This window comes from Coturnix japonica, chromosome 4 (assembly GCF_054131305.1).
Source record: "Coturnix japonica strain WE chromosome 4, WE-NBRP24, whole genome shotgun sequence".
Lineage (NCBI taxonomy): Eukaryota > Metazoa > Chordata > Aves > Galliformes > Phasianidae > Coturnix > Coturnix japonica.
Window position 1 is genome coordinate 9,845,495 of NC_140666.1, and position 11,955 is coordinate 9,857,449.

The 11,955-nt window shown below is 48.5% G+C and overlaps 1 protein-coding gene across 1 annotated transcript; it reads left to right on the plus strand.

The window, feature by feature from the left end:
- Positions 1–4,278: 4,278 nt before the first annotated feature.
- LOC107312651 (putative P2Y purinoceptor 10) lies at positions 4,279–11,674 on the plus strand. The gene is made up of 2 exons (XM_015860275.3): positions 4,279–4,407; positions 9,141–11,674. Exon 2 carries the CDS (start codon positions 9,143–9,145, stop codon positions 10,163–10,165), a length of 1,023 nt encoding a protein of 340 aa, XP_015715761.2. The 5' UTR covers positions 4,279–4,407; positions 9,141–9,142; the 3' UTR covers positions 10,166–11,674.
- The last annotated feature ends 281 nt before the right edge of the window (positions 11,675–11,955 follow it).

Consider the following 11,955-nt stretch of genomic DNA (forward strand, 5'->3'; position numbering starts at 1 on the left):
TGCCCAGCTGAAGCAAAAGGGGAAGCACAATGAAGGACAGGAGAGGAGGGGCTCATGGCTGCTGGGAGGGTATTTTCCAGCCTAGGGAATCCCCCACGGAATTAACGCACTGTTTTTGTGTTCCAGTTCACATAGGAATGCTTGCTTTTCACTTCACAGTCTGCAGCATCACAAACAGCATTCAGGACATCAGCACACCAGTGGCTGCTGAAGCATCACTGTTTTCCTTCCAGCTTTCTCAGTGCCCACTCCTCTGCCTTTCTGTGCATGCCAAAAGCTTGTTGTGTGCTCCACTGCCTGTATGCAGCATCACATAATGGATGGGAACTCCTCTGGCCTGTTTTGCAGAGAGGAAGCAATGCAAAGATGCAAATACTTGAACTCAGAACCATGGATCTTCCCATACTGGTTTCATGAACTTTCTACAGCAGAGCCAGGCTCTTCACAGCTACCAAACCTTCTGCCTCAAGAGCTGTGGGCAGGGGGATACCCAGTGGTCCAGCACATGTTGAAAGCCTCATTTTCTGAAAGCCAGCTACTGTACTCATGTAGGTTCTCAATGGCAACAACCTGGGGGCATACAGCTGCACCCAACAGCTTTCATTAGCACTCTTCTTCTAATTGGCTTGCCAATAGCAGGTGGTTAGTCACCAGCATGTATGAGCTGCCATGGCTGGCAGGTAATTGCTTCAGTGCCGATTTGGTTCCTTTGATACAATGATCTGGTACTGGGAGGTGGGAAAATTGTCCTTGGACTGGATGACCTTGTAGGTCTTTTCCAACCTTGGTGATTCTATGATTCCATTCCTTGCAGAAGTGTGTGAAGAGCTGAACCCTCATGCAGATCCCTCAAAATCCTCTCATTCATGTGACATTTACACCGAGTTGGGCCCTACAGGAACGTTGCTGGCAGTGAGCACAGTGCTCCCAAAGGCACTCTGGAAAGGTAAGGGAACACATGCAGGAGTGCTGGAGCTGCTATGGAGCACAGGTTACAGCTACACAGACACTTTTAGAAGCAGAACTTTTGCAATCCTCTTGGACAAAGCAGAGAAAGCAATTAAAATCATCGTGCTGTGACAAACAAGCAAGCATTCCCTCTTGGTCCCTTCCTCCTTTTCTTTCATCCACTCCAAAAAGCCAGAGGTACCGTGTTGGGGAACTGGGAAAGACAGAAAAGAATTTTCAGCTCAGGCAATGGATAAACCTATTTTTAGTGGCATGGAAAATGTTCCTCAGAGGCTGTGGAGAGCTATAGTGTAAGACACATTTCCTCCTTCCTAGTTTCTGCTGAAAGAAGAAAACTCCAGAAGCAAAGAGCAAAAACAACCACTCCAGTGGATGGATGACTGCCTGTGGCTGCATTGGAAGGAGAATCTTCTTGGGGGGAAAATCCCAGTGTCACTCAGTGCTGAGGGTCCAGGGGCTCAGCGCCTAAAGCCTGGGGTGAGCTGCCAAGGCTTTGCAGCTCTGAAACACTCTTAAGATTTCCCTTCTGTTTTTTGGGGTCAGAAAGAAGGATTTTTGTTACCATACAAACACGTCATATTGAGCTTATATAAAATTATCAACTGTGTGATTTAACGATGCTCTGTAGTTTGGGCTCTGTAATAGCAAAAGAGCCAATGACGAGTGGTGCTCTTTCAATTGCCATGAAAACATCTATAGTAATAGTAATAGTAATAGTCTCGTGCGGGTTGGAAGGGACCTTAGAGATCATCGAGTCCAACCCCCGGGATTCGAGCCTCTGTGTAGCAGGGTGGCACTTCTACCACATGCACCACAGGGGGATTAGAACACCCGGGCCCCGGTGTTTCAATGCAGCATTCCTACCACCTGCGTTACCGGGGCACACATCTATGACTATTTCAATTGCAATCCTCCAAGGCAGAAATGATTCCCATCATGAGAAGGGAGGAAGGGACGGGGAGGGGGAGGGGGGCTGGAAGCAGCACATTTTGAAATGCTTGTCAGCGTTCCTCTTTCTGTTATCTGATGGAGGGGGGTTAGAATAAATAATGCATTCATGTCCTTCTACATCCACATCTGCTTTTCGCTTCCTGGTTGCACTCCTATAAATAAATTATTATGACATGTAAGGGTGATGCATGCATAAATATAATAATGTGATACATAATGTGTTACCTTCTACATGCTGCATATATCATATGTAATATGTAGATACTAAAAGCCTTATATATAATTTTTATATAACGAATCAAATAATGAATATTATTATTATAGTAATAACAGCAATTAAGCCCCACAGCTTCCCAACCCCAGGCAGCGTTGGTGGCTGCACAGAGTCCAGGGATCCTCTCACTGCTGAGGCAGGGGACAGCAAGGCGAGCGGTGCTGTAGAGCTCCCTGCACTGCATGTGTCCTGCCCTGGGTTCCTGGTCCCACATGTATTGTGCTCGCTCTCCTTTCCTGCAGGTCATCCTGGTAGCAGATGTTTCTGGTGAGCCAAAACGGAAGCAGGAGTGATTTCCAGCATGGTATGCAAACTATATGTTACCTATAATTAGGGTAAATCTATGGGGAAAGCACCTCTTTAACCAGCATAACTGTCTACAAAATCCCGCAGGTAAATTTGGCTTTATCAGCAAAAAACCCGCTTCCTTGCTCCCTGAATGATAACATACATAGGAAACTGACGCACAGCACAGGCAAGCAAGATCTCTATCCTCCAGGTTCACACCACTGCCCTGTCATAGTGCTGAGCTCCCTTAAGAGTGGTAGAAGAGAATCAGAGTGGTCACTCGAGTGGGTTTTGGCTGTATTATTTCAGCCTTATCTTACAAAAGCCCAGACAACAAACATCCATTTGTTTCAGACAGCTGAGTGCCATCCCTGCTTTGCAGCTGGGTCAGATTCAGCGTGAAGAACTTCAGCAGAGCAGTTCTGTAGGTGCCATGGCTGGTGCTGTTAGAACTGCCGTGTTGTTGCCGTGCTTTACATACAGCCACTAAACATAGAATTGTTTGTGTGCTAACTGCTGAGCTGTCTCAAGCCTGTTGTGCAAGTAGAGCTGTTCACACTTACACAGTGCACTTCAACTTTTCCTTCTGTTAGAGCTCACTTTTCGAGCTGGGGAATGTGTTTCATGTACCAGCACATGCAAGTGTGGCTCTGGTCAACTCCATCTCTCCTTTGCCTAAAGGACATGGCTTTGGCTCCCATTGGTCAAGTCTATGAGCTGAGCGAGGCTGAAAGGGCTGCAGATGGAGGTTCATGCAGATATCCCACTTGCTGGGGGGACAAGGTTTGTTCCTTAAATGTTGCCTAGGTCCATCATTTCTCCTGAGATCCTTTCCCCAGACAGGCTCTGCCTTGCTGAGCTGCAGCACTGAGTGGTGCCTGCGTGGAACAGACGACTGTGACTGGATGAATTCCAGCTGCTACGAACAGCTTATAAACCAGCTAAACAGGATGCACTGATAAACGCTGCAGTATTGGCCAACAGCTCAATATTGCTTTTCATCAAGCCCCCGTAAATGATTTTAAAATAAACATCTGACAATCTCCTGACTTCTAGCAAGCTCCTTTGACAATTCATGGAAGCAGGGCAGCCCATAAAGCACAGCAGGGCATTTTAAGGCATGTTCATTGTGTGCCATAATCGCCTGAATTAGAGCCATTAGTTTTCCATCCTTTCATGCCCACTGTCCCCCATCAGGGCAAGGGCACAACAGTGTTCCCCTACACACTCTTAAAACTCAACGGATTGGAGAATGAAGGGCTGAACCCCATTTAACCTCCATAATAAAGGTGAGGTGAGATTTCAGCCCACTGCTGGAAACATTTTAAGCAGCGCAGACACTCAACACTGCCGGCAGCAGCTTCAGTAGGTCTGGTCTAAGCAGACTACTTATTACGAGCAAGAGAAACATCAAGCAAGGCTCAAGTGAGCAATATAAAAGGCTATTGGGAAGCTGGGCTCCACTGGGGACAGGAGTGGGTGAGATGGAGCGGTCATGGGCTGTGTCTGAATCCCCTGGTTGGGAGATGGGGGCAGAGATGATTGCAGGAACCTTGGGGTCATGTGCATGGTCAGCTTGGTGCTGTGCTTGGAGGGGAGGCATGGTGGCAGGGCTGCACTGCTCATGATGTCCTGCAGCATCACAAGGATCCAAAACCCCAAAGATGAGGGCACATGAACCCCATTTTGGGACAACACTGCATACACCCACCCAGGATTCGGCTCAGTTGGGGCTGGGAACCCAGCAGTTGAGTCCCGCAAAGCAGAGCTGCACACCACAGGGACATATCAAAACAGCACCTTTCAGCATGCCGTGAGGTCACGCAGGTTGCCACGCTGGTGTAAACAAGGCTGGTGTGGTGCTGCGAACCGGCGCACTTCCTCCTGCCCGCAGTGCTGCGCCGGCTGGGTCGCCGTCCGACAAGGTAAGGCTGCATTTATGCTCCCTATTTGTGATCTAGAACAAGCATTAATGAGCTTTTAGGGTCTCCTGTAGAGGGGTTGCCCTCCCTGGCTTTTTCCCTGGGCTCAGCTCATGCAGGGAAAGAGTCTGGGAGGCTCTGGCTCTCAGCACAGTAGCCCTCCGGGTGCTCCAGTCCTCTGCGCGGGTGCATGCAGGAGGCTCAACAGCAGCTGCATGAAACTGCTGCCACCAGAGCAGGCAAAAGTTCAGCGTGGGCAGCTCCTGGTACTCCTGCTGCTCCCCAGGATCACTGCTGGACCCAGAATTCATTCCTTTGCCTGATTTCTCTGAGAATATCTTTCACTTTAAAACAGTACTTGGCAAGGGGAACCGCTCAAGATCTGTTTGGGTTTCTTTTTATTTCTTTCTTTTTTTCTATCAGCAATTTATATTGCTGCTAAAGGAATAATAATCTCATGCTGCCCTTGCAGCATCCATGCTGCTCTTTGCCTGAATCACAACGGTGAGACATCACTGTTGGAAGCAGGCAATGCAATGAGACGTGCAAGAGGGCTGCTTGGATGTGGCTTTGTCCTCAGCAGTGCTGAGGTTCAGAGCTGAAATTACAAAGTTACAACTGCAGACAGTGGCTGAAATTTAGCTTACTTCATTCACTGCTGCTTTTAAGCCTGGCTTTGTCAGAGGAGCAGCAGAATAGCATTCACCTTTGTTCAGGAAGAGCTCAGCTGCACAGCCCAGGGGCAATTTGGCATTGACGGATGAGTTCCACATTGAGTGGACCCTGAATCTGAAATTTCTTAAAGCAAATCAAAAGGGAAAAGCAAATCAAAGTACTGAGGGTGAGTCGGTGTCAGACTGGGTGTGCTGTGTCAGACAGGTCAGCAGCACTTGGGCAGTGGGTGGTGCAGAAGGAGAGGGCTGCTCCAGGCACGATTCCAGCTCAGCCCTGGTGTGGGCAGGAGGATCACTGCTGTGCCCACACCTCCAGCACTGGGAATGGCACTGCAGCACTGTGCCTGCCTTGGGGCTGTGGTGCCCAAACCAGCTGTGGGAGTAGGAATGAGAGCAGAATGCAAACTGAAATCTACACAGCCCATCCAGCAGCCCAGATTCACTCCTCTTTTCTTCGTGGAAGAAGAGAAACAGAAGAAATAAAAGTACCTGTAACTGTATGACTTTCCACTTCTGAGTGCAGAGATTTCAGACTGAAGTGTGAGTGCAAAAGTATGAGGTACTCACAGCCCTGAAAGAGGACCGAGGCATTCATACTGTAATCAGGTCAACCTGCTGCAGGCAGGCAGCCAGCAGGGCACCGTGCTGCAGTGAGATGAACCTCTTTTTCCTGGAAGTGCCATGTTGTGTTTCCAAATTATCTCGCTACAAGTAATTATGTGCATGCTTTATTATTTCCCTGCTGCAACAGCCTTAGAAATACAGACTCCAAGTGAAGCACGCAAAGCAGTACTTAGATAGCAATGTACTGATACCATTTTCTTTTTAATGACTCTCTTATTTTTAAGCTGCATACTGGGAGCTGTTGCCCCACAATGTGGTGTGGGGGAAGCAACAAAAAGCACTTTCTGATGTGACACGCGGAGACAAGCGCTGATAAAATCAGCTCAAGGACTTCAGCCCTTGCTGATACTTCAGGTAGCAAATGCTGTCTGAACAGCTTTGCAGACAGGAAGTCCAATTGCAGACTGCGGGGGCTTCTGCATGTGTATGTCTGTGTTTGTCCTCAGGGAGTTGAGGGGGATGGACACAGAGTTACCCCCAATCTGAGCAAATGGGAGGAAGGGGGCAATGAAGCTGCTTTTTCCTAGAGTGCCATGTTGTGTTTCCAAATTGTCCTGCTACAAGGAATTATACGCATGCTTCAGTCTTTCCTTGTTGCAGCAGCCTCAGAAACACAGACTCTGAAGACCAGATCCCATGGGAATTGCCATAGATACTCTGCTCTTACTTGATGTGCCTCCTGGCAAAGCCTAAGGGCAGGTTTCCACATCAAGGAAGAGGGCTGCATTTGAGTTAGGGAGCGGGAAAATTCCTTTCCTTTCCCAAGAGCCTTGAGATCAGGTTAATCACTCACATCCACTTCTAAATTGCCTCCTATACAATTTAGTTAAAGGGATGGATTCATGTCCTTGTTAATGACTCTGCAGTGAAGTCATCATCCTCAGTACCCATCATGTGCCAATGAGCAACAATCACCCATACGCACATTGATGGCATTCATGCTATTGCACCCAACTGGGTCATCCCACTCAGTCCATGTTCTTGGATATGCCCAGCCCTGAGGCCAGTTGAGGCAGAGGAGAGGCTGTCCCCCAACCAATGGCCCCAGTGATGCCCCATGCATCCCCTGTCCACCAGTCACAACCTTACATTTGCTCAGGTGATGGGGCTGGTGCACCTTCTGCCCCTCCATAGAGCAGGTTCTGCAGCCTGCAGGCTCTGAAAGCTGAAGTTCTCTATCTCCTCTAGCTCCATGTAAACATCAGGGATAGGAGGACCAATCCCCAGAGCATTTTTCTCCCTAATATCAGCAGCACAGGAGTTGTTCTTTTTGAGATCACCCTAGCAGTTAGCAACACAAAGTCACGAGAACGTGGCCATGCCATTGCCTCTGCCCCACTGCTGGGACAGCCCCAGCCCCTCCATCTGTCCCTATGGGGCTTAAAAAACTGCCTTCAACTGGGCAAAGAAGTTAAGTTCTGATTAACTCTGACACCTTGTGGACAATTAGCAGATGAGAACAAAGCTGGGGGGGAAATCTCTCCATGTTGGGGACTCTGCCATGGTCTCAGGATGCTGCAGCCCACTGAGCCCACACATCTGGGCACAACTTGCTGCCATTGGAGCATGGAGGGTGAGACGTGAGACCAAGCGTGTGCATCATCCTCATGTTACAGCAGATACACATCCCAGACACATTTACCCTAAATATCTCTGTTCGTTGGCCACTTTGAGTCAGCAGCCCAAGTCCAATTACTCTGAAAGCTGTTGTTGCAGCCTAGTCCTGAGCTGTCACATGAAATGTAAATAAGTCTAACTGCATCTTGGAACCCCGACATGCAAACTGACTTCTGTGACTCATCTGACCCCAGCCCCACTGAAGATCACAGGTCTGTTGGCCTGCATTTGAATAGCAGCATGTTCTCAAAACGGAACGTTTTGCAAATGCACCCAGTCTCGTGGTGTCAGCAGCCATCTGGCACTGTGCTTTGTCAGAGCACAGGGCAGTCAGCCTGACCTTGACAGACAGACAGCTAATTACTCTGACAGTGATGCTTACTGGCTCCTTGGCAAAGTGGGAGCTCAGCTGGAGGGTGATGATGGAGCTGGACATGTCCAGCTAGGACTGCAGATGGACCCAGCCTGGGACACCTCGGTGTTATTGTGCTGTCCCAGTGAAAAAGGGTTTGGCAGTGTCCCCCCAGCTACAGTATTTCTTTACTCTTTGGTGTAGCTGAAAAATGTAGCCCAGTTGTTAAAGCCAAGCACGTGGCAGGAGATAACGCTGCATTCTGCAAAATGAAACAGAAGTTAAAATGAGAAGCAAAGCTGTCAGCAGCTCCTGTTAATAAAGCCTCTAGGCGCTGACACTTAGTGGCCCAGGGCTGGGGCCACCTGCAGCCCCATTTAACAAAGGAAACCAACACTACTTGTGCACTTTATCATCTGAGAGCTCTAATCTCTTTTTGTATACAGCAGAAAGAAAAGAAACCATAGTAACAGGGGACGAGTTACTAATATGTACCTACAGACAGTTCTTTTTCTGGCAGATGCGCCATGCAAGTTTCTCTGTCAGGAAATGAGTCAGAAGCAGTGGAGCAGTGTCTGCAGTGCCATACGAAACAGGAAGCCAATATTCAATGTTAACCGTTGCATTAGACATGGAAGGGAATCACTGTACTAAGAATGAGAACCCCATGGGGAATTACCCCATAAAAACCAAACTCCTGTAACTCAACCACAGGTACAACCCAGTTGTTGGCATCCATATTTTGATCACTGGGGTGAGTGGTTGCTTGCTTGCAAAAGTCAGGCTGTGGCACACTGTAATAGTCAGAAAAATCAAGGCAATGGAATGGTGTTACAGGACACTTAATGTCAAGGAAAACAGTACAATAGAAAGGTGTAACATGGAAAAAGTGCTCACCCATCTCTGAAAAATCTATGCTCACAGGGAAAACTCCAGACAAAAGGGACCTCCAGACCAGAGGTCCTTCCCCCCTAGCAGTCAGCCCTTAAATGAGGTCTGAGAGGTGCAGCCAGACTCCACCCCTTCTGGTTTGCACAGCTCAGTTGCCTTCACCTGTGCTCCAAGGGCTGCCTGCGTCCTTTCCCCAGGTGATCAATCAGTGGTTCAGGTCAGGACTCAACAGTTACGATACACACACCTTCCTCCTATATATTCCTTGCTGGAAACCATGTCACAGATGGGTTAGAGCTGCAAGAAGGATGGGAAGCTCCTCCTGCTCCTTCATGAGCAGTGTGGCACAGTTTCTCCCATGCTTATGGAAACTGGAAAGCACAGCAAGGGGACTGACACTGTGGCAGCAGTCCTATCTCCTCTGCAGGAATAGTTGGAGGGGGCAGCTTTGAGAAGGTAGCAGCATGTTCTACACAGGAGACTACTAAGCCTCAGTGTTGTCAGATAGGAAATGTGAATACTGACAACTCTTGCAGTGCCTTTGCCTTTACAACCATCACTTCTTTTGCTGTCCACAGGAATGACCCGCACTCCCCCTCCTGTGCCAAATGTTCCCAGCAGCCCCATCATGATGCACAGCAACTGGACCTGCTCTGATCCCAACATAACATACAAATCCACGCTGTATGCAGCCACCTACACCATCATCTTCATCCCCGGCTTGCTGGCCAACAGTGCTGCCCTCTGGGTGCTGTGCCGCTTCATCAGCAAGAAGAACAAAGCTGTCATCTTCATGATCAACCTGGCCATGGCCGACCTGGCGCACGTCCTCTCACTGCCACTGCGGATTTACTATTACATCAACCGCACGTGGCCTTTTGGGAGATTCCTCTGCTTGCTGTGCTTCTACCTGAAGTACCTCAACATGTACGCCAGCATCTGCTTCCTCACCTGCATCAGCATCCAGCGGTACTTCTTCCTATACCAGCCCTTCAAGGCCAAGGACTGGAAGCGGCGCTACGACATCGCTATCAGTGCGGCCGTCTGGCTCTTCGTGGGCGCTGCGTGCTCCCCGTTCCCCATCATGCGCAGCTTCCGCCTGCAGAACAACTCCAAAACCTGCTTTGCAGACCTGGAGGTGAGGCAGATCGAGAGCAAAGTGGCCACTGTGGCAATGACGGCCACCGCGGAGCTCTTTGGCTTCATTGGGCCCCTCATTGTTATAGTATTCTGTACCTGGAAAACAAAGGTTTCCCTTCAGGGATTCCAGATACCACTGCAAAACAACAGCGAGGGGCGGAAAGCTTCAAGGATGGTGTGCACCTGTGCCATCGTGTTCTTTGTGTGCTTTGCACCGTATCACATCAATTTCTTCTTCTACATGATGGTAAAAGAAAACGTTATTACAGACTGCCTCCTGCGCAGGATCACTCTGCACACCCAGCCCTTCTGCTTAACTCTGGCAAGTCTGGACTGCTGCTTGGATCCGATCCTCTATTTCTTTATGACCTCAGAGTTTCAGGACCAGATCTCCAGACACAGCAGCATGGCCATCAGGAGTCGACTCATGAGCAAAGAGAGCGCATCATCATTTAAGGAATGAGATAAAGCCAGCATGAGAGAGTTCAAATATTTAATCTGAAATCCAGGATCATTCTACTACCAACTTCATTACAGAAGACCCCTCGATTGTTCAGGGGAGTTTTGTAGCAAATCTTTTGATACACACAAAATAAGACTTTACGATCAACGTGTCGGAGTGACTCAGCAGTCAATGACTGCACCTACTGATGTGATGCCCACTCCTGACCCAGCAGGACTGGAAAATCCCCAAAGCTTTGATGGGAAATGGTGGAAACATCCTAGTAGCTTTTCTTCCCATTTTTCCAACTCCAAGGGCACTTTGTTCAAGCCAAAGATGATTATTCATCCATACGCTGGCATCTGCTGAAATGCTTTCTCTGCACACATGCAGAAATGGCCAGGAGTAACTGTTTTGCTGTCCATGCTCAGGGACACAGATGTGTGAGCTCACTGCTGCCTGCCCCAGCTCTCAGGGCATCACACTTACCACTGCTTCGTTCCTTTCTGCTCTTTTCATCAACTCCTTCTCACCCAGCTCCATGCATGCTCCTTACCTGTGGATGCATCCTGTGCCTTACCCTGCTTACACAGCCAGTGCTGTGATGTTGCTCACATTCTGCACAGTGGGATCTTTCCTCACTCCACATCCCCTTCACACTCCAAGGAACAGCACTGCCAGCAGTGGAGACCCAGCTTCAGCGCTGCTGGGTTGGGAGACCCCAGTGGCACCATGCAGGTCCTCATCCCCATGGCTCCTTCAGCCAAGTGCTGGAACCACACCATCAGGTCCTTCTTTAGGGGTTCAGGGGCAGATCCACTAGAGAAGAAAGGTGTCTTTCCCTTGCAGGTTTCCCTAAGATGTGACAGCTCCTAAGCCAAATTCTGCTAGCGTGTGTAACAGTGGTTTCCCCATGATAACAGAGGACTCTTTCTGAATAAAAGCTCTGATTCAGGCCCTCTGAAACCCATGTCTTTCCAAAACAAATGCATTCAGTGGCACCATCTCACATGTTGCTACAAAGCAGATAAAATACTAGAAACACTTGCTGGGTATATTTTAACCACATGATTCCTCTCATTTATTTTCACTTATTCAGCTTTTTTCTGCATATTACAGTTTTTTACTTGTCTGTTTTACAACAAAGTGGGGGCAATTCAACAGCCAGGTTTGGAAAACCATTACACTGGAGCTCTTCTCAAAGGCAGTGACTAGCTGCTGATTGAACCCGATTAGCTGCCGTAGTTTTCCTCTTGTTGGTGAGAGGATGAGTATTATGAACTTAATCTTACAAGCAGATAAGTGAGGATGCCAAAAGCTGCTCATCCAAATGGGGTAGTGTTCACGTGGTGTTACTGCAGCTTATGTAGCTTGGTAGTGTGAAGTGGGAGCTGTTTGCTGTGTTTACAGTTCTCTATTTATCAGGTGAGAACAAATCAAAGGCACTGTTATGGCAAGTGTGTAGCTCATCCTACACTGTTCTTTCCAAAAACGGATGCTTCAGAAATAAATGTATTTTTGCAAACATAAGCTGAGTTTCCTAGTGGTCCCTTGCATCTGCAGAACAGAATGGGATCAGCTCCTCCTTCACGTGGATCAGAGGTCATTATGAAGTGCATTGGTTGCTTCTGACTTTTCTTGTTCTTTAAGATTTCTCTCCAGTCTATGGAAAGGTGTGGGATGGACCTCCAGAAGCAATAATATTCCTATCCCCATGGGGGCATCCCCAGCACCTCATCTCCTGTTGTCACCCCACCCCCTGCCTCACTCACCTCTGAGCTCCCTCAGATCCCACTTAACCAACTTGTCTG

Bases quoted from the DNA above. Each gene is read 5' to 3' on its own strand.
- LOC107312651 (XM_015860275.3), top strand. From the start codon at position 9,143: ATGACCCGCACTCCCCCTCCTGTGCCAAATGTTCCCAGCAGCCCCATC.